Genomic DNA, 21339 nt, shown 5'->3' with positions numbered 1-21339 from the left:
TCTGAAATTTCAGAAGGAGGTGGACCCTGACGTGCTCTTTTTGTCTGAAACAAAGATGGACGGGAAGAGACTGGAATGGCTGAGGTGGAAACTGGGGCTTACAAACATGGTGACGAAAGACAGTGAAGGTCAAAGTGGTGGGCTCGCTCTGTTTTGGCGGAGCACGGTGAATTTGAGCGCTGGTTTGAAGTCTAAATATCATATAGATGCTGAGATAACGGAGGAGAATGGCCTCAAGTGGAGGTTCACAGGGATATACGGTGAACCAAAGACAGACAAGAAGGAAGAGACGTGGAGGCTGCTGAGGACGATCAGACACCACTATGATCTACCTTGGCTTTGTGTGGGTGACTTTAATGAGGTGTTGTGTCAGTGGGAGAAGGTTGGAGGGGCGGCTCGGCCCCAGGGATGCATGGACAGATTTAGGGAGGCGTTGGAAGGGTGTCAGCTTCAAGACCTAGGATTTGAGGGCGATCCGTTTACTTGGAGAAATAATAGCCAGGACCCTAATGCTTATATCAAGGAGAGGCTGGACCGTGCGGTGGCCACTGAGGGGTGGTGCTCTCATTTCCCTGCGTTCAGAGTGATCAATGGTGATCCTCATCACTCTGACCATAGGCCAGTTATAGTCGAGCTTGAGGACAATAACAACTATATGTCAGGAAGGCAAGGTCCTCGTCCCTTTCGTTTTGAAGCTCACTGGTTGGAGGAAGAGCATTGTAGTGAAATTGTGAGGAATGCTTGGCAGAGGGAGGTTTCCGGAAGAAGTGGTGGTGTTAGTGAAGCAATCAAAGGGGTGGCGGCTGACTTGTCTGGCTGGAACAAAAAATCTTTCGGCAAGCTTGAAAAACAAATTTCCCACACCAAGAAGGAGCTGGAAGCTTGCAGGCGTCGTTCTTTGTCCCGAGAGGTGGTGCGTAAGGAGCATGAGCTGAGATACAGGTTGGAAAAGTTGGAAAACCAACTTGACACGTATTGGAAGCAGCGTGCCCACGTCAACTGGTTGCAAAAGGGAGATAGAAACTCCAAATTCTTCCATGCCCAGGCCTCGGAGAGGAAGAGACATAACCGCATTAAGAAGCTGAAGAATGAGAATGGTGTGGTGGTGGAGGGAGAGGGGGAGATGGCGGCGGTGATAACTAACTATTTTCAAAACCTCTTTACTTCCCATGCAGGCAATCGGACTCAGGAGCTGCTATCTCATGTATTGCCGCGAGTAACCAATGAGATGAATGAGAACTTGCTCAAAGTTTTTACTCAAGCTGAGATTCGGGCTGCACTTGATAGCATTGGGGATCTGAAGGCACCGGGCCCGGATGGTATGCCTTCCATTTTTTACAAGAGACACTGGGAGGTGGTGGGTCCAAAGGTGATTGAGGAGGTACTGGCTGTGCTGAATGGTGGCCCTATCCCAGATAATTGGAATGACACTTGGGTGACTCTAATCCCAAAGGTGAAGAATCCAGAGGCCATGAAAGACCTAAGACCAATCAGTCTCTGTAACGTGGTGTATAAACTAATCTCAAAAGTGTTGGCTAACCGGCTCAAAGGAATATTAAATGACATCATCTCCCCTAACCAAAGCGCTTTTGTCCCCGGAAGACTCTTTACAGATAACATATTACTTGCCTATGAAGTCACTCATCACATGCAAAATAAGCGGAATGGGGCTGTTGGGGTGGCGGCGTTGAAGCTAGATATGAGCAAGGCGTATGACAGAGTTGAATGGAGCTTCCTTGAAGATATGATGAGACGTCTCGGCTTCCATGAAAGATGGATTTCTCTGGTCATGAAATGTTGTCGCACGGTGAAGTACCGATTCAAGTTAAATGGCTCACTCACTGATGAGGTTATTCCAAGCCGAGGATTGCGCCAAGGCGATCCTATTTCGCCTTATCTTTTCCTTATCTGTGGTGAAGCCTTTTCTAGTCTCCTAAATTCTGCGGAGGAGGACGGCCGGCTGGAAGGGGTGAGGGTTTCTCATAACGCCCCGAGTTTCAATCACCTCCTGTTCGCGGATGACTCGCTGATTCTGCTGAATGTTAATGAAGAATGTACCCAACACTTGATGCAAATCCTATCCTTGTACGAAGAATGTTCGGGGCAGACCGTGAATATTGACAAATCCTCTATTGTCTTCAGCAAGAACACAAAAGAAAGGGATAAGAGAAGGATGATGAATGCTTTGGGTATTGCAAAGGAAGCTCCAAATGAGAGATACCTTGGTCTTCCTGTGCATGTGGGCAAGTCAAAGACCAAAATCTTTGGTTACCTAAAGGATAGAATTTGGAAGCTGATCTCGGGATGGATGGAAAAATGGCTCTCTAAAATGGGGAAGGAGGTTCTTATAAAAGCATGTGCTCAAGCCATCCCCATTTTTGCTATGTCCTGCTTTGATATTACTAAAGGGCTGTGTGACCAAATTAGTGCAATGGTGTGCCGTTTCTGGTGGGCTCAACAAGACGATGAAAATAAAGTCCATTGGATGAGCTGGGAAAAAATGTCACTGTCTAAAAAAGTGGGTGGGCTGGGATATAAGGATCTTCATTCCTTCAATATGGCTATGCTTGCAAAACAAGGTTGGAGATTACTTACTGACCCTACTTCGCTTTGTGCAAGAGTCTTGAAGGCCAAGTATTTCCCTAACTCGGATGTGTTGCATGCTGAACCGGTGGAGGGCATGTCATATACTTGGAGAAGCATTCTTAAAGGTATTCAGCTGCTTAAGGAAGGTGTCATCAAAAGAGTTGGGGATGGGCGCTCTATCAACATCTGGCAAGATCCCTGGGTGCCAAGAAATGGTAGCCCGTTTCTTATCACTAGGAAAGGCAATGTGGTGATTGACTGTGTGGCTGATTTGCTAGATCCGGTTTCTGGGAAGTGGGATGTGGACCTTGTGGATGACTGTCTTTGGCCAGCTGATGCTATTCATGTGAGAAAAATCCCTGTCAGTCTGAATCTGGAAGACTCATGGGCTTGGAGACTTGAACCAAAAGGCCAATTCTCTGTAAAGTCTGCTTACAAGCTTCATAGGCTCTTATTGGAAAGCAATGGAAGTGCTTCTGGTGATGATTCTAGAGACCATGAGAGTGACTTTGCATGGAAGGATATTTGGGCATGTCCGTGCCCACCAAATGTCAGACAATTTCTGTGGCGCGTTGCTCATGACAGTCTACCTCACAGATGCAATATTGCGAGAAGAGGTATTGAAATTGACCCTCTGTGCCAAGTTTGTCACCGATTAAATGAGGACGGGGCTCACATTTTTCTGAGATGCAAAGGGATTCGGCAAGCCTGGGCTGGTATGGGGATGGAGGACATCAGAGCCTCTCTTTTGCTCTGCAATGGGCCGAAGGAAATGCTCTACAAAATGCTGCAGCTTGAACTACCAAGAAAAATAAAAGGTGTTGCTTTGCTTTGGACCTGGTGGAAGCACAGAAATAAGATTAATGCGGGAGAGGGAAAGCTTGATGTTGATGAGGTGATCTTTAACACCACTAGATGTGCGGCTGAGTACGAACAATTCTGCGTCCCGCCTCCTGTTCAAAAGGGTAATATCCAGCAATCTTGGCGTCCACCTGGTGATGATAGGCTGAAAATCAACATGGATGGCAGCTTCTTCCAATCTTCCTTGTCGGGCGGATGGGGATTTGTCATGAGAAACTCAACAGGGCAAGTGGTGGCCTCGGCAGCCGGACGCGTTGATCATGCAAGAAATGCTCTGCAAACTGAAGCAATGGCCTGTATCCATGCCATCCAGGCAGCTCGGGACTTGGGGATCTCTGAAGTGGAGCTGGAGACGGATGCCTTACTACTCGTCCAAGCTGTCAACAGCGATGAGTTTGACCGTGCTGAGAACGGTGTTCTGTTTAAGGAAATTAAACGTTTATTGCCTTTATCTTTTAGTTTTGCTTCAGTTAAGTTTTGCCCTCGGGCGTGTAATATGGTGGCGAACGCTTTGGCGACGCATGGGTCGAAACTGGTGTATCTTCCCCAAGTAGTTTGGCCGGGTGATGCTCCAGGATTCGTCCGTTCTCTTGTAGCCAGTGACTCTGCTGTGCTAGCTGGTTAATTGAAGTTTGGTTCCAGCTCAAAAAAAAAAAAAGGGTGATTATCGTATCCATAAAGTTTTCGGCGGTGAGAGGAAAGTTTGAGAGTAGCTGACTGCCTGGTCTCCGCGCCGCAGCGGCGAGTCGACCTCTCGGCAGACGAGGAGCGGCGCCTTCGGCGGTGGCCCAGCGACGGTCCTATTGCCGTCTTCCTCATCCGAACGTGGCCGGCACATCCCCGCGGAGGCCGCGACCAGCCTGTTCGTGTGTGTGGCGGCGGCGCCAGATCCGGCATCCCTCGGGTGCCCCGCCGCCGGATCTGACCTCGCTCGGGAAGGTAGGCGCGGACGCAAGAAAGAGCATTTCCCGCGCGTTGGCTCTAAGGCACATCGGGCGCTCGCTGGTGGAGGCACGACGGGTCACCGTGGGCGTGCTCGGCGGGTGGCCGACGGCGTTCGCGAAGAGGACCCCCGAGGAGATCATACCCCCTCCTTGTCGTCGTTTGCCGTGAGTAAGTAGATTTACTTTCTTACCCGTAAAAATGATAACTTTACCTTGCCTTGCTGTGACTCTGAGCAGCGTTTTGATGAATTATCCGAAATTTCTCACTCCATACCAAATTTCTCCACTTCTGTAGATACAGCTTGTTGTTAAAATCTGAAATGTCAATGCTTTATGCAATAGGCGCACTCGTTTTGGTAAACTGACAAGAAATTCTAGCTGCTCAACTCACAGAGGTTGCTTGTTATCTCTTTTCCCCCAAGCAGGTTGGCCTGGGGAGTTAGATTTCTCTGGTGCTTTTTTGTGCCGTAAAAAAAGCTCTTTTACGAGCTAGGCAGCTAGCTTCTGAGAAAGAAGGTTCAAGCTTCCCATTGTTCTCAATTGCGATGAAAGGCGTCGCATGGGGTGTTTGCCACCGTCGCCCCAGGTACATACTGCAGAGGACCACCAATTTCTGTTCATTGATTGACCAGTCTGTGTAATTCGTCAGTACTTACTACTACTACCCTTTTGTTTGCAGTCGTTCCTATGAAATGGAGGTTCAGCCATTTGCAAAAAAAAGAAAAGAAATGGAGGTGCAGCCAGACGCTGTCAGGGACTGGTCCGAGCTGCCTCTTGACGTGCTTGCTTTGGTCTTCGCCAAACTTGGCGCAGTCGAAGTCCTCATGGGTGCAGGCCTAGTGTGCCACTCATGGCTCGAGGCGGCAAAAGTGCCTAGCTTATGGCGATACGTTGACATGGAGCACCATGAGGTCTTGCGTGGAAAGAAGAAAAAGACGCAGGATGTCTTGTGCGCAATGGCAAAAGCGGCCGTTGACCGCTCCAGTGGAGAGCTTGAGGTGTTCGCAGGGAGCGAGTTCGTTACCGATGATCTTCTCAAGTATATTGCAGAAAGGTACTCTTGTTTCAGTACAAGATTTCCGTCCTAAAATCACACAAGCTAAAAGTGCAAAGCCTAGTTCTACAACCATTTTATTGGGTACTGCTCTCTGATTTCTTAACTGAATGTAGTCAAACTAGTTCATATAGATGAGGTACTCTTGTTTCAGTACAAGATTTCTGTTCTAAAATCACACAAGCTAAAAATGCAAAGCCTAGTTCTACAACCATTTTATTGGGTACTGCTCTCTGATTTCTTAACTGAATGTAGTCAAACTAGTTCATATAGATGAGGTACTCTTGTTTCAGTACAAGATTTCTGTCCTAAAATCACACAAGCTTGTCCTAAAATCACACAAGCTAAAAGTGCAAAGCCTAGTTCTACAACCATTTTATTGGGTACTGCTCTCTGATTTCTTAACTGAATGTAGTCAAACTAGTTCATATAGATGAGGTACTCTTGTTTCAGTACAAGATTTCTGTCCTAAAATCACACAACCTAAAAGTGCAAAGCCTAGTTCTACAACCATTTTATTGGGTACTGCTCTCTGATTTCTTAACTGAATGTAGTCAAACTAGTTCATATAGATGAGGTACTCTTGTTTCAGTACAAGATTTCTGTCCTAAAATCACACAAGCTAAAAGTGCAAAGCCTAGTTCTACAACCATTTTATTGGGTACTGCTCTCTGATTTCTTAACTGAATGTAGTCAAACTAGTTCATATAGATGAGGTACTCTTGTTTCAGTACAAGATTTCTGTCCTAAAATCACACAAGCTAAAAGTGCGAAGCCTAGTTCTACAACCATTTTATTGGGTACTGCTCTCTGATTTCTTAACTGAATGTAGTCAAACTAGTTCATATAGATGAGGTACTCTTGTTTCAGTACAAGATTTCTGTCCTAAAATCACACAAACTAAAAGTGCAAAGCCTAGTTCTACAACCATTTTATTGGGTACTGCTCTCTGATTTCTTAACTGAATGTAGTCAAACTAGTTCATATAGATGAGGTACTCTTGTTTCAGTACAAGATTTCTGTCCTAAAATCACACAAGCTAAAAGTGCAAAGCCTAGTTCTACAACCATTTTATTGGGTACTGCTCTCTGATTTCTTAACTGAATGTAGTCAAACTAGTTCATATAGATGAGGTACTCTTGTTTCAGTACAAGATTTCTGTCCTAAAATCACACAAGCTAAAAGTGCAAAGCCTAGTTCTACAACCATTTTATTGGGTACTGCTCTCTGATTTCTTAACTGAATGTAGTCAAACTAGTTCATATAGATGAGGTACTCTTGTTTAAGTACAAGATTTCTGTCCTAAAATCACACAAGCTAAAAGTGCAAAGCCTAGTTCTACAACCATTTTATTGGGTACTGCTCTCTGATTTCTGAACTGAATGTAGTCAAACTAGTTCATATAGATGAGGTACTCTTGTTTCAGTACACGATTTCTGTCCTAAAATCACGCATATAGATGAGGTATGTGAGTGGATTTTTCTGAGTGAATGTAGTAAAACTTGTAATTTGATATATATATGAGGTCAAAGCAAATATGTGAGTACTTTGTTGTGTAGCGGCTTGAGTATCTATTTGCTCTCCATGCATTTTAGAGGAAAGCATAAAACCAAAAGTTGTAGGTAGATTATTGCCAAAAGGAAGAGGGGGAGTCTCTTTATTCCTTAATGCCATAATAACATTATTATGATCCCCTTTCCCTCTTCCTGCAGATCTTCCTCCCTTAAGAGCCTCAGTCTCGACTATTGCAATGTTTCGAATGAAGCATTCACTGAGCTGATAATCAAGTTGCCTCTTCTCGAAGAACTTCTCATTTCCTTATGTCCATTTGTTGACGGCGACGCATATGAGATCGCCAGCAGAGCATGTGCGCAACTGAAGCGTCTCATGTTACGCCAAGGGTCGTATGGCGGCGAGAGAGAGGGGCCACTTGGAATAGAGTTTATGCATGAGCTGCGATACCTTACTCTCGTCGGAAGTGATATCACGACGGAGGAGCTGGTTGCCATCATCGATGGCTGCCCTCACTTGGAGCGCCTCTGTGTGCGCAACTGTTGCAACATCGTTGTCGATGGAGCACTGCGAGCGAAATGTTCTAGGATCAAGACTCTGATTCTTCCCACTTTGCAGTGCCGCCGTATCCAGTTTCATCCTGATGATGGCATTTTCACTGACAAGTTTGACGATTGGAGGTCTGCTTAAATGTGATGGTTCATCTTGAACGGCTGCTAGCAATCTATGTATGTACTGATCTTGCATGGCTGTGTTTTGTCATGTGGGATATGGATGGATGGGTTCAGGTGGTTATTGGCACTGCTACTCTGTGATATTGCTACTACAGTCCAAATAAGGAGGCAAGGTCTCCGTTTTCTGGTGTTCCAAGAAGTTCCCAGGTGTGCGCATGCAGTGTTCACACCTAGGTCACGAGCTACTTCAAGGTTGTGCGCTGCATCCAGCAATGCTCACACAGCACCATCACTAATGCCGTGGCGTCACCCTCCTGTGCTGTGCTGTCGCAACACCATCATTCCTTCTGAGCCTTCCTTTTTTCTATTTGATTAGTAGAACATTTTGGAATAAATAACCATTCTTCATTAATGTACTGTACTGCCTTAAGATTAGCAGTGGCATGGTTCTTTTCGATGTGTAAGCTGCGAGTGCCTTTGATCATTTGGACATGTGGTTGTATGCGTGTAAAACCTAACTGCTTGGATGCTGAATAGCAGAGGAGAAGAGATTGTATGGGTTGATGATTATACAGTTTGTCAGGGCTGAGTATTTCATCATCATATAAAGGCCTCATTCCTTTGCAATCTTTGCCCATCGGTTGTTTCACAAAGCTGCAGTAGTGTCTCAGACGAGAAGAGTTTCAGTTGCAACCTGAAGACCCCGCCGCTGGAGAGCACTGTCTTAGCCACTTCTGGGTGCGCTCTGATCTAACCTGAAGTTCCAATTGTCTCACAGGGCCAATGTCTTGGCCACTTCTGGGCGTGCTCCTGCTACTACTTTGATGGCCCTGGCAGGACTACTGCACCGCAGGAGTGGGCCCTTGACGCCAGGCCATGCTCGTGGATTTTATGTGAGAAGGCACCCCAAAAAGAGGGCTTTTATGAACTCTGCCTTGTCGACACTTGGAAGTAGAGGTTTTTCTCTAATTCTCGTCCTAGTCCTACTTGAGCAACACTGTTATTACTTAGTATATTTTACTTTACTTAGTAGATTGCCTTATTTGGGTGAGGAACTAAAGTGCACATAATCCAAGGTATTATAGATAAAATAATTGCGCAAATAACAGAATTGCAACATTTGAACCGCAAAACACATAGTATTAAATCATCACAAAATAATACAAGATCATCTGTATACACATATTGCAAGGTAGAAGCATCACACATATGCTCTTATTATATGAAAAAGGCATCAGTAAGTCTCATCAATACATGTCATTGACTCTAAGTTTAATTAGTTTAGTTCTGGTTATCAGCCCAAAACTGAGCTTGGAGCCACTTCACTGTATTCTTTTCCACCTGGAAAGCCTTAGCTAGGACATCATCTGAGATTGGTGGCTTTGATCCGAAGACTGCGTTGGCAATGGTGATTGCACCAGGATTCTGGCTGCTGAGTGCGGCAATCGCTACGGCTGGCTTGTTAGCGCAAGGGTTGAACTGGAAGTGGATGAGTCCTTGAGGGAACACAAACACATCACCTTTCTCGAGCTTCTTAGTGAAAAGCTTGTTCTCCGGGTTAGAAGTCACAAACCCGACATATAGTGCACCCTCAAGCACCGTGAGGATCTCTGTGGCACGAGGGTGTGTGTGTGGTGGGTTCTCTCCTAGGGGTGCATAGTCTATCCGCGCAATGGAGATGCCGAGTGTGTTAAGGCCAGGGATTTTCATGGCGTTGATCAAGGTCACGTTGGACCCAACCTTGTTGGTGGTGTCCATAGGCTTGTCGAGGTTTGCTGCCATGAAGAAGTCGTCCGCGCTCACGACCTTCGGGTCCTTGCACACAAATCCGTTGACAAGCACTGCACAGAGAATCGATATCCATACATATGGTCAAAAAAGAATTCCTTGCAGACGAGGCCAAAACAGAATTTCAGAAACAAAACACATGCAGGAGAACATCCATGTTCTATTAATACATCAGGAAGAAGGCCTATAAAGTTCAGCACAGTGGTTGAGCTTAAGAAGAGCATGTGTAAATATATATGTACCTGGAGAGTACTTGTCGGCGACGCAGAAGTCCTGAAGAGGACTCGGGTCAGAAGCCATGGCCTGCCATGAGACCAGCGCAAGAAGAGCAGCAAGAAGGATGTGGGAGGTTGCCATTTGATTTGGTCGTGGAGTTCAGATGGCCAGGTTGCTGTGGAGAAGTAGGAGGCATGTTTATATATACACCTTAAAGCTGCTGTAGTAGGAGGGGTAAGGTATGAATATGTTGTGAACAGGTCAAGATGGCGCTACATCTAGGTAGAGTAACTTAACTGGTCTTGATTACAATTTCAACTCATAATAGCCTTTTGCTGGTTCATAGGTGCGAACGCGTGCGCCGCGTCTGCCCACCGTGGTATCATGGAAGTAACCATTCTATCTGACGGTATGAATATGTTGTGAACAGGTCAAGAAGGAGTTACGTCTAGGTAGAGCAACTTAACTGGTCTTGATTACAATTTCAACTCGTAATAGCCTTTTGCTGGTTCATAGGTGCAAACGCGTGCGCCGCGTCTGCCCACCATGGTATCATGGAAGTAACCATTCTATCTGACACATAGATCGTCTAAATTAAAGGATGCAAAATGCTAGTTTGGTAGCCTGAGATGACGAATGAAATACCTTTTTTTACTCTTAAGAGAGCTTATTTGATAAGCCACAGCTTTAGGTCTCAAATGATCCACGAAAGGTCATTTTGCCTGATTTGATGAGGATGTTGTGGATGGTTTATGTAAGCAATCACTTGATTTTCTAGTTCATTGACCTTGTCATCTCGGTACATGTTTTTTCGCTTAACACGACTGTCGTTTTCATTGGTACTTTAATCAGAAATGTGATGTATACACCTTGAGGCTGCTGCAGTAGGAGGGGCAGGTATGGATCACGTGTGTGAACAGGTCAAGGAGGCCCAGTGGCCAGGTAAAGCACGTAACCATCCTTGATTAAATGGTCATCTCACAAGCACGTACATGTTTGAAGTGTGATAGCCTTTTGCTGATCCTCTTTGGTGCGGACGCATGCTTTCATTCGTTTTATTTTTGGAAGTGACCATTTTATCTGATGCGGAGATGATCTCAAATTTAAGGGTGCAAAATGCTTGTTTGGTAGCCTAAATTGATAAAATATTTTCTTTTTAGACTTAAGAGATGTAATTTGAAGGCCAGACGACATTTCCCCTCAGGCACTCATTTCGATATAAGCCTCAAAATTCTATTCACTACAGATTTATAGATATATTTATGGATGCAGTGGCACAAACCTGCAAATTTTATTGAATACTGTGGCCATTTGTGTCCTGTGGAAAACAAATTGTCCAGATTCATATTACAGGAAGTTTTTTGCGTTTGTTGCGAAGGTCTCAAGTGATCATTACTTTGAATGAAAGTCATTTGTAAGCACAATATATCCCTAGAAAGTCGTTCTGCGCTGGTTGATGAGGGATGTTGTTACTCATCGTCATTGATTCATTCCTCAGATGTTAGATTTATTAGTAGGGTTACGAGATATTAGAAAAATAATATTGTACATTGAAAGGCGGAAAAAAGAAAATTCCAGCAAACAAGCCACCCAGCAAGAGACCATTTCAGTCTTCTATTCACAGTGACGTAGGGTGTTGTAGTCTTCTATTCACAATTGATGTAGACAAGGTTAGGTGCAAACTGGGAGACAGTAAGCCCAGATGTGGAATTCTAATATTCTAGCACTAGTAGCTAGCTCTTGGTGCCACTGCAATACTAATGCATGTGCATTCATCTTTTTTTTTTATCATGCATGAATCTTCTTGTCCACGGTGGTGATGGGTGGCGACTTTTCATGGAACCACCGTCCATGCATTGAGGTGACTTGGTAGGGATTCAAAATATGAAATAATAATAATTACTGCTCGGTCGTCAGCTTACTTAGTATCCTTAGCTATCTGGTAAGAACCGTATCCGCTACCTTACTTCTTTAAAGAATAAAAGCGTGCTTTAGACAAATTCAAACGAAGCCTGTAAAGTTCATGCAAAATAATTTAATCAGTACGTTCTAGCAGCCAGAGACCATTTCCATCTGTTGGTCGCTTCTAAGGGACTCCTTCCTTCAGCTGCTCATATGGACACACTGCTTTCTGCACCTATATAAGCATCCATACCCTGCACCTTCAAAGCATCAACCACCCACAACCAATCAAGCAGCAACACAAGTGAAACGGAACCAAATGGCCTCCTCTTCTTCCTTACTTGTGCTTGCCATTTTTCTTGCATTTGTCTCATGGCAGGCCATAGCCTCCGATCCTAGCCCACTCCAAGACTTCTGTGTTGTGGATAAGAAATCTCCAGGTAATTGTTTACTTCATGACTTCGGCTCTCTGGAGATAATATGCATGTTAAAATAACACTAGAAAATTCGCACTTACATATTACATGTTCAATGCATGCAGTGCTTGTCAATGGGTTTGTTTGCAAGAACCCGATGGACGTCAATGCAGATGACTTCTTCAAGGCAGCCAATCTTGACAAGCCTAGGATGACCAACAAGGTTGGATCCAATGTCACCTTGATCAATGTCATGCAGATCGCTGGCCTCAACACTCTAGGCATCTCACTAGCGCGCATTGACTATGCACCCTTAGGTCAGAACCCACCACACACGCACCCTCGTGCTACCGAGATCCTGACGGTGCTCGAGGGGACATTGTATGTTGGCTTTGTCACGTCCAATCCGGAAAACAAGTTCCTCTCCAAGATGCTTAACAAAGGCGATGTGTTTGTGTTCCCTGTGGGGCTCATCCACTTCCAATTCAACCCCAACCCCCACAAGCCAGCAGTTGCAATTGCTGCACTTAGTAGCCAGAACCCAGGGGCTATCACCATTGCCAATGCAGTGTTTGGATCGAAGCCACCGATCTCAGATGATGTTCTTGCCAAGGCATTTCAGGTGGAGAAGAATACAATAGATTGGCTCCAGGCTCAGTTCTGGGAGAACAACCACTACTAAGTCAGACCTTAGTTGTTGGTTAACTTCATGGAAGATCTACAGTTGCAGTGTGCAAACAGATTGAGTTAGCTTGTAGCTATATTTGCATCTTAAGTATGAAATAAATAATATATATCCCATGCTAGTGTATGTATCTGTGAGGTATGAATGTATTTCTACCTTTTCTTGTCAGTTTTGGTTTTGTTAGACTCACATCATATTCATATGCTACTCATGTGTCTTGTTTCCCGATGATAAACCAAAACTAATGATTTTGTAGTCCTTCTCCAGAACAAAATATCTTCATTAGTTATTCAGTATATGTGTATGTTTTTACCTTCAACGTGTCATAATATTTTTATTTACATGTCGTATCTCAGTAGTTGTTCTGAACGCTTCCTACTCTCATTCCTTTTTGTAACAACTTCTAGGGTTGCAATATGAGTGAACATGAATAAATATCACTAATCTTGTACTACCAAAATCCACTAAGTTAAATATTCAAGGATGAAGACGGCGATTCTTCTCGCTTTGCAGCATGTGCACTATTTTTACCATTTTCATCCTGATGATGGTGATTTCCATGACATTTTAAGGATTAGAGGGCGCCCTAAAAGTGATGATTTATCTTGAATGGCTGTTAGTGATTTATGTGTATAATGATCTAGAATGGCGAGGTTTGTTGTGGGATATGACAGAATGAGTTCAGGAGGCCGTTGACAATTCTACTTTGTGATATTTTTGTGAGGCCAAACAGTGGTAGTGCTTCCCACTGCAATTTTTATACTATAAGGAGAAGTATTATGTACAAAAAATATTTTAAAAGATCAAAAAACTTAAAATTATGTGTGCAGCCAGTTTCCAAATTCTTGGGCATATTTCTTCCTTATCATAAGACCTACTAGGGTCAATTCATGCAAGTAAATTGCTTTCCACCCTTTAAAAGTAGGTACTATGTGATATTGGTACTGTAGTCCGAATGAGGAGGCACGCGCTCTGGTTCCAGGTGTTCCAAGAAATTCCCTTGTGCCCACGCAATGTTCACACCCCGGCTACCAGGTTGTGCGCTACATCCAGCAAAACATACCATGGCCTTCCCCTCCAGTGGCATGCCATGGCTGGAGCAACCGTCATTCTGAACCTTCCTGTTTCTGTTCGATTGGTAGATCATTATGAACTAAATAGCGGTTCTTCAAAAATGTACTATACTGCATTAAGATTAAAAGTGGCATGGTTGAGGTTCTTCATGCGTAAGCTACGAGTGCCTGTGATCATTTGGACATGTGGTTGTATGCCTGTAAAAGATCTGGTTGGATTACAAAGAGCAGAAGTGAATAGATTGTACGGTTGAAAATACAGAGTCAAGGATTATACAATATGTTAGGGCTGAGTATTGAGTCATAATATAAAGGCCTCATCTCCTTCGCAATCTTTTCTCATCTTTGCTAATCAGTTGTTTCACAAAGCTGTAGCAGCGTGACTGCGATCCAATTGTTTCTTTTTTGAGAAATGCTAACGGTTTGGTGCTGTCACAGGGGAAGTGTCGGGGTGCTTCTGGGCATGCTTGAGCTACTACTTTGACGGCCGTGACAAGAGTAGGTGCCGTGCCGGCAGACCGTGTTCATGGGTTTTATGTTAGAAGGCTCTCATAGGAAGTGGGCTTCTACAAAATCTTCCTTGTCAGCACTCAACAGCGAGAGGTAGAAACTTACTTTAGTTTTCAACTTTTCATCATAGTCCTGTATGACTATGGAATTATTTTGCATTTTTTGCTTCATAAGTCATGGCATATAAATGATATGATAATAAATAAATTAGTTTGTTTCATTTTTCGGATTGGTTCTCTTAATTTGGATGAATACCTTAGTGAAACATAATCCAAGGTAGTAAATAACGAACTGTAGTTGATACTATAGGCATGGAAGAACAAAACTACAACGAACTGTAAAACAAATATTATTAATTTATCATCACATGACAGTGCAAGATCATCTGTTTACACATATTGCAAGGTAGCATCACACATATGTGTTGTTCTTATATCAAAATGCATAAGTAAGTCTCGCCAATATATGTCATCCACTACATGGTTAATTGATTTAGTTTTGGTTGTCTGCCCAAAACTGTGCTTGGAGCCACTTCACTGTATTCTTTTCCACCTGGAAAGCTTTAGCTAGGACATCGTCTGAGATTGGTGGCTTTGATCCGAACACTGCATTGGCAATGGTGATTGTGCCAGGATTCTGGCTGCTGAGTGCAGCAATCGCCACTGCCGGCTTGTTTGGGCAAGGGTTGAATTGGAAGTGGATGAGCCCTACAGGGAACACAAATACATCACCTTTCTCGAGCTTCTTGGTGAAAAGCTTGTTTTCCGGGTTTGAAGTCACAAAACCGACGTAGAGCGCCCCCTCGAGAACTGTGAGAATCTCAGTGGCACGGGGGTGTGTGTGTGGTGGGTTCTCGCCTAGCGGCGCATAGTCGATCCGCACAATAGAGATGCCGAGCGTGTTAAGGCCAGGGATCTTCATGGCGTTGATCAAGGTCACGTTGGACCCAACCTTGTTGGTGGTGTCCCTGGGCTTGTCGAGGTTGGCTGCCATGAAGAAGTCGTCCGCGCTCACGACCTTCGGGTCCTTGCACACAAATCCATTGACAAGCACTACATACAGAACCAATATACATAAGAGTGTCAAAAAAATAATTAGTTGCAGGCGAAGCCAAAAAAGAGTTTAAGAAGCAAAACACATGCAGGAGAAGCTCCATCTTCTATTAATATATCGGGAAGAATGCCTGTAAAGTGCAGCACAATGGTCGAGCTTGAGAAGAGCGTGTGTAAGTATATACTGTATGTACCTGGAGAGTACTTGTCAGCAACGCAGAAGTCCTGAAGAGGACTTGGGTCAGAAGCCACTGCCTGCCATGAGACCAGCGCAAGAAGAGCAGCAAGAAGGATGTAGGAGGTTGCCATTTGAATTTTTCGTGGTGTTCAGATGGAAAGTTGACGATGCTTAGTTTTGATGTGGAGGAGTGGGAGGCATGTCTATATATACACCTTAAGGCTGCTGTAGTAGGAGGGGCAGGTATGGATATGTTGTGAACAAGTCAAGAAAGCGCTACGGCTGGGTAGAGTAACTTAACAGGTTTAATTACAATTTCAACTCATAACAGCCTTTTGCTGGTTCATAGGTGTGAACTCGTGTGCCGCGTCTGCGCATCATAGTATCATGGAAGTAACGATTCTATCTGACGAATAGATCATATAAATTAAAGGATACAAAATGCTAGCTTGGTAAGTTGACAAATTAAATAACTTTCTTACACTCTTAAGAGAGGTAATTTGATAAGACACAGCTTTAGGTCTCAGATGATCATAACTTTGGATGAAAATTTGCAGGTTCACTGTAGAATACTACATATCCACAAAAAGTCTTTCTGCATGATTTTGCTGATGGTTTATGTAAACTATCGGTTGCTCTTCTAGACCTTGTCATCTCCGTACATGTTTTATCGCTTAACACGACTGCCATTTTTGTTAGTACTTTAATTCGGAAGGTGATATATACACCATTACACCTTGAGGCTGCTGTAGTAGGAGGGACAGGTATGGATTACGTTTCTGAATAAGTCAAGGAGGCCAATGGCCAGGTAAAGTACGCAACTGAACTGAACTGGTCTTGATTAAATGGTCATCTCACAAGCACGTCCATGTTTGAATTGTGATAGCCTTTTGCTGGTTCTCTTTGGTGCAAACGCGTGCTTTCATTCATGGCTTTTTTGAAGTGACCATTAATTTATCTGATGCAGAGATGATCTCAAATTAAGGCTGCAAAATGCCTTGCTTGGTAGCCTAAATTGATACAAAAATATACATATTTTTTTTTAACTTAAGAGATGTAATTAGAAGGCCAGACGACATTTACTCTCAGACACTTTTTTTAAACAGTAGGCCTAAGCCCCATGTTAAATTAATAACGCCGACAACAGCAAATACAAACGTGCTTACACACAACTTAGGGGCAACCAGCAACACAAGCACACGGAAGATAAACACAAGAGCACAACTTGAGGCACCAATGCCACAACCCGACACTACAGACTAAAACTATGGGGCACACATCAAAGGAGGAAGCAGCTAGCAACGCGCCATCGTCCGCTTCAGCTGACACATAGCCCGTACTCCGCTGTCTTCACCTCCGGAAGGGACCCCATGTCCCTCGCTCTGGATCGAAGAGCACCGACCCGTCCAGAGGCGAAGGAGTTCACCCTAGAACACCGGGGTCGTAGTCTTCTATTCGCAATTGATCTAGCCGATGCTTCAAGAAAACCTTGACCAAGTAAAAGATTTAAAACTATCATACCTCATAAGATGAATGACAAGGTTTGGTGCAAATTGAGAGATAGTAAGCCCAGCTGGTGAATTCTAATGCCACTGCAGTACTCATTCATGTGCATTCATCTTTCCCTTTCATGCATGAATCTTCTTTTCCGTGGTGATGGGTGGCGACTTATCGTGGAACCACCGTCCATGTATTGGGGTGACTTGGTAGAGATGGAAAAAATGAAATAATGACAGTTGCTACTCGGTCGTCAGATTACTTGGTAGCCTTAGCTACCTGGCAAGTAGCGTAACTGCTAACTTACCTCTTTAAAGAAACAACGTGTGCTTTAGACATATTCAAACGGAACTTGTAAAGTTGACACAAAATAATTTAACCAGCACGTTCTAGCAGCCAGAGACCATTTCCATCCGCTGGCCTCTTCTACTGGACTCCTTCCTTCTGCTGCTCATATGGTCCACGTACTGCTTTCTGCACCTATATAAGCATCCACCCCCTGCATCTTCAAAGCATCAACCACCCACAAACAATCAAGCAGCAACACAAGAGAAACGGAACACAAATTCTAAAACCGAATGGCCTCCTCTTCTTTCTTCCTTGTCCTCGCTGCTTTTCTTGCGTTGGTCTCATGGCAAGCCATAGCCTCCGATCCTAGCCCTCTCCAAGACTTCTGTGTCGTCGATAAGAACTCTCCAGGTATTGTTTATTTCATGTCTTCGGCTCTCTGGAGCTTATATGTATATAGGGTTGAAATAACACTGTAAAATCCATACTTATAATTTGCATCTCCTATGCATGCAGTGCTTGTCAATGGGTTTGCTTGCAAGAATCCAATGGATGTCAATGCAGATGACTTCTTTAAGGCAGCTAACCTTGACAAGCCTAGAGTGACCAACAAAGTTGGATCCAACGTCACCTTGATCAATGTCATGCAGATCGGTGGCCTCAATACTCTAGGCATCTCACTAGCACGCATCGACTATGCACCCTTAGGTCAGAACCCACCACACACGCACCCTCGTGCCACCGAGATCCTGACGGTGCTCGAGGGGACATTGTATGTTGGCTTTGTCACGTCCAACCCGGAAAACAAGTTCCTCTCCAAGATTCTCAACAAAGGCGATGTGTTTGTGTTCCCTGTGGGGCTCATCCACTTCCAATTCAACCCCAACCCCTACAAACCAGCGGTTGCAATTGCTGCTCTTAGTAGCCAGAACCCAGGGGCTATCACCATTGCCAATGCCGTGTTTGGATCAAAGCCACCAATCTCAGATGATGTTCTTGCAAAGGCGTTTCAAGTGGAGAAGAAGACGATAGACTGGCTTCAGGCTCAATTCTGGGAGAACAACCACAACTAAGTCAACTTTGGTTGACCTATATGGAAATCCTATGTTTGTAGTGTGCAAAGAACCTTCCTTTTTCTTGGCCCATCAGTATGAATGTACTTCCTCGTTTTTAATAATTAATAGTGTATTGGTTTTTATTATATATGCATCATATGGTACTCTCGTGTGTGTTGTCTCCCAACAATAGTTCAAAATCTGCCCTTGTTCCAGAGAAAAAAAATCTTAATTGAGGCTAAGTTTGATGTTGACAGTTGTACACATGATGCAATGTTCTATTTTTTTCCCGTATACCATATGTGTGAACGAGGCTCCATTCACAATTAGCCTTACTGTTGAGTTAATCTAATCGCACCATTAGAAAAATGGGCCCCTGGTACGACTACCGTGTGAATATTAGAAAAATGTTATATCACTGGTGTATTTCTATATATGTATGCAGCTCATGGAAATTTACGAAAGGAATTTATTTTTTGAGTTGTTTCCTTCCCACGAAGTCTATGCCGCATAGCCACTTTATTGGTGTGCTGGAAATATGTACTTTACTTGATGGAAACAAGCTCTATGCAATATAAAACTAGAAAACCCATGTTAAGTAATTTTACTAACAAATGAGCTAAGTTAAGTGGCCTACAATTTATTAATATACAACATATACTAACACTTCTTGCTGAGTAAATTTTCAAACCATTCTCTTGGAAGGGATGCAAGTAGTTGCTCAATTGTCATGCAAACCATGTAAGTTAGAGTACTAATATCCGTAATATTCACATTAGGCCGTACTATATTATGCATACAACTCGGCGCACCTAGCGAAGATGTGAATCAAAGATCTCGACAATATATTTGCAAGGGAGATTTTACGGTGCAATATACTACGGTTTGAGCATGTAGTATATAATATGATCCTATGGTTGAAATTGATTAGGCCGGATTTAGGCCAAAGACATGTTTGTAAGGCTTGTTCCATGCATGGATGCCAATGTATAGCCTATGGAGAACGACTCATCAGTGTGGTCACTAGGAAGGATGAGCCGGTTGACGGCCGGTTGACAGAACAGGGTGCACACCTCTGCTCTGGCACTGGTTCGTTTGGAGTCGCCCCTCGAGGGCGTCCTCGCAGGCCTGCCCTACAACATGCTCGACACGGCCCTCGTCAACGGTGTGGCCGCCTTTCTGGTCATTGATGCCCGGTCGTTCTTGCACATGATCCAAGGGATGCACATGGACCTCATCATCCCCGATACATCACATTATACGATCTCAACCTCTACTGCTACCTTGTCTCCGACACCGCCAACGTCATGACCGTCCCCGTTGTGGGCGGTTGGACATCCGGATGATCTATGCCATCATGCTCGCATTCAACGTCGGTGAGGATTAAACTACTGGCATGTGTCTTTCGATCATGTTGCATCACAGTTTTCTTGCCGCCACTATCACTGATGCTGATACCCACGCAGAATCTCCCACCAATGTTAATTCAGTATAAATTTCAGATTAAAATGTATGCGATATTTTGCGGGTACGGGCATCTCCTCTCATGTACTGGCTGACCCTGCACGAGATTGAGGCAAACGAGCACGGCAAGTCAAAGACTTCACTAGGAGGGCCTACATTCCCAAGGCGAATAAGCTAGCGGCCCTGCCCAACACACTTTAGATCATCGAGACTACCCATAATGGGAATATCATAGGTAATATTATGCATTTCATGCATGCAAAAAAGTTGACGTGTCATTGTAGTTAATGATGAGAGAGATCGTAATGCTGTCATAAGTATTATCTCCGTAGAACTAGAAAAATCAATGTTCAATAGATCTTGTACATGATTTTTCATTGAGAATCTACTAGTCAATAAATATAAGGATACCATGATACAATGTTACATGATACTATTCATTATAGAGTAGTGCCGCTAGTACCGGCGCTCAAGGCAAAGCGTATGTTCGGCCGCTGCCAGGCGCACCTGAGGCAGACCTGAGAGGATACACACGCGGTTCGCGGTGAGTCCGCGCATAGACATTTCCAGCCCAAAGATCGGTTCTCGTGCCATGGTTCGTTTGCGTTGGGCCCTTGAGTCACCTTTTTCGTGTCCACATATATATCCGCACGGATCATCATCTTGGTTCATTTAGGTTGCGGTACTAGAGGTGTCCTTAGTTCATCGATGGTCTGTCTCACATGGTGGTCTAGACACATCAACTTCTTACTACAAAGAGCTATTGTGGCCTACGTGTCGCTCCCAGTAGGGCCTGCGTGTCGGTATCTCAGTCACGGACTTATGAGATATCCCTATCAACACATGTCACTTCAAAAGTATTTCTCGATGGATAGGATGTTCACTAGAAGGATCAAATGGCAAACATTTCGTATCTAGCTATTAACAAATATTTATCGGCACAAAATTTACCATACCAGGCAGTTAGTTTCTCATATACTATATTGTTTTGTACATGATATTGCACTGAATTTAAGTTTCGCTAGACCGCATGTCAACAACATACTTCTCTTTTCTTTTCAAAATGGACGTAGAAACTTCCGGCCTCTGCGATGATACACACACAACTTACTTGGTTTGATATCGAAATGAAAAGAAATGACATGATACAAAAAGCCTTTGCTGCCAGACTTGCAGTTAGGACTAGCTACAAGAAAAGCTTTAGACTCGCCAGGCTCAAGATCGGCCCATTTTTAGTTGGAGTCAAGATCAAGTCAAAATAAAAGAAATGGATTATGTTGTTAGGGTAATATGCTTGTTGTATTATCAGGGGGCCAAAGGCCACAATATATAGTACATGTACATGTGCAAATATACAGGAAACCCCTAACACATGGGGAAACTACAATATACAAATATATACTCTAACACCCCCCCCCCCCCCTCAAACTCTGAAGGCACATAATTATGAAGCGCAACAACCTGATCCTGCACCTGAGCACGTGTGTAAAAAGCATCAACACCAATATGCTTGGTGAGCTCATACTTGATCGGATCACGTGCAATACTGATAGCACCTGTACTGTCAAACAAAAGTGGAGAGGG

At 44.0% G+C, this 21339-nt stretch overlaps 5 protein-coding genes across 6 annotated transcripts; 3 read left to right on the top strand and 2 right to left on the bottom strand.

The window, feature by feature from the left end:
• The first annotated feature begins 4155 nt into the window (after positions 1-4155).
• LOC124689073 (putative F-box/LRR-repeat protein 23) lies at positions 4156-8200 on the top strand. Of its 2 annotated transcripts, none has more exons than XM_047222674.1 (4): positions 4156-4560; positions 4817-4977; positions 5071-5445; positions 7158-8200. In XM_047222674.1, exons 2-4 carry the CDS (start codon positions 4937-4939, stop codon positions 7645-7647), a joined length of 906 nt encoding a protein of 301 aa, XP_047078630.1. In that variant the 5' UTR covers positions 4156-4560; positions 4817-4936; the 3' UTR covers positions 7648-8200. The 2 variants fall into 2 exon arrangements, with proteins under 2 accessions (XP_047078630.1, XP_047078637.1); XM_047222681.1 differs by having other exon boundaries at positions 4170-4386.
• Positions 8201-8912: 712 nt separating this feature from the next.
• Positions 8913-9792, bottom strand: LOC124683056 (germin-like protein 8-7). The gene is made up of 2 exons (XM_047217633.1): positions 9662-9792; positions 8913-9472 (listed from the first exon to the last, which is right to left on the bottom strand). Exons 1-2 carry the CDS (start codon positions 9774-9776, stop codon positions 8913-8915), a joined length of 675 nt encoding a protein of 224 aa, XP_047073589.1. The 5' UTR covers positions 9777-9792.
• A 2064-nt stretch (positions 9793-11856) lies between these two features.
• Positions 11857-12635, top strand: LOC124683055 (germin-like protein 8-11). The gene is made up of 2 exons (XM_047217632.1): positions 11857-11977; positions 12079-12635. The coding sequence occupies exons 1-2, from the start codon at positions 11857-11859 to the stop codon at positions 12633-12635; spliced, it is 678 nt and encodes a 225-aa protein (XP_047073588.1).
• Positions 12636-14713: 2078 nt separating this feature from the next.
• LOC124683054 (germin-like protein 8-7) lies at positions 14714-15582 on the bottom strand. The gene is made up of 2 exons (XM_047217631.1): positions 15468-15582; positions 14714-15273 (listed from the first exon to the last, which is right to left on the bottom strand). Exons 1-2 carry the CDS (start codon positions 15580-15582, stop codon positions 14714-14716), a joined length of 675 nt encoding a protein of 224 aa, XP_047073587.1.
• A 1944-nt stretch (positions 15583-17526) lies between these two features.
• Positions 17527-18309, top strand: LOC124683053 (germin-like protein 8-11). The gene is made up of 2 exons (XM_047217628.1): positions 17527-17647; positions 17753-18309. The coding sequence occupies exons 1-2, from the start codon at positions 17527-17529 to the stop codon at positions 18307-18309; spliced, it is 678 nt and encodes a 225-aa protein (XP_047073584.1).
• Positions 18310-21339: the final 3030 nt, after the last annotated feature.

This window comes from Lolium rigidum, chromosome 1 (genome assembly GCF_022539505.1).
Source record: "Lolium rigidum isolate FL_2022 chromosome 1, APGP_CSIRO_Lrig_0.1, whole genome shotgun sequence".
NCBI lineage: Eukaryota > Viridiplantae > Streptophyta > Magnoliopsida > Poales > Poaceae > Lolium > Lolium rigidum.
Note: the sequence above shows the minus strand (reverse complement) of the source record. Positions and strands in the feature narration are given on the sequence as shown.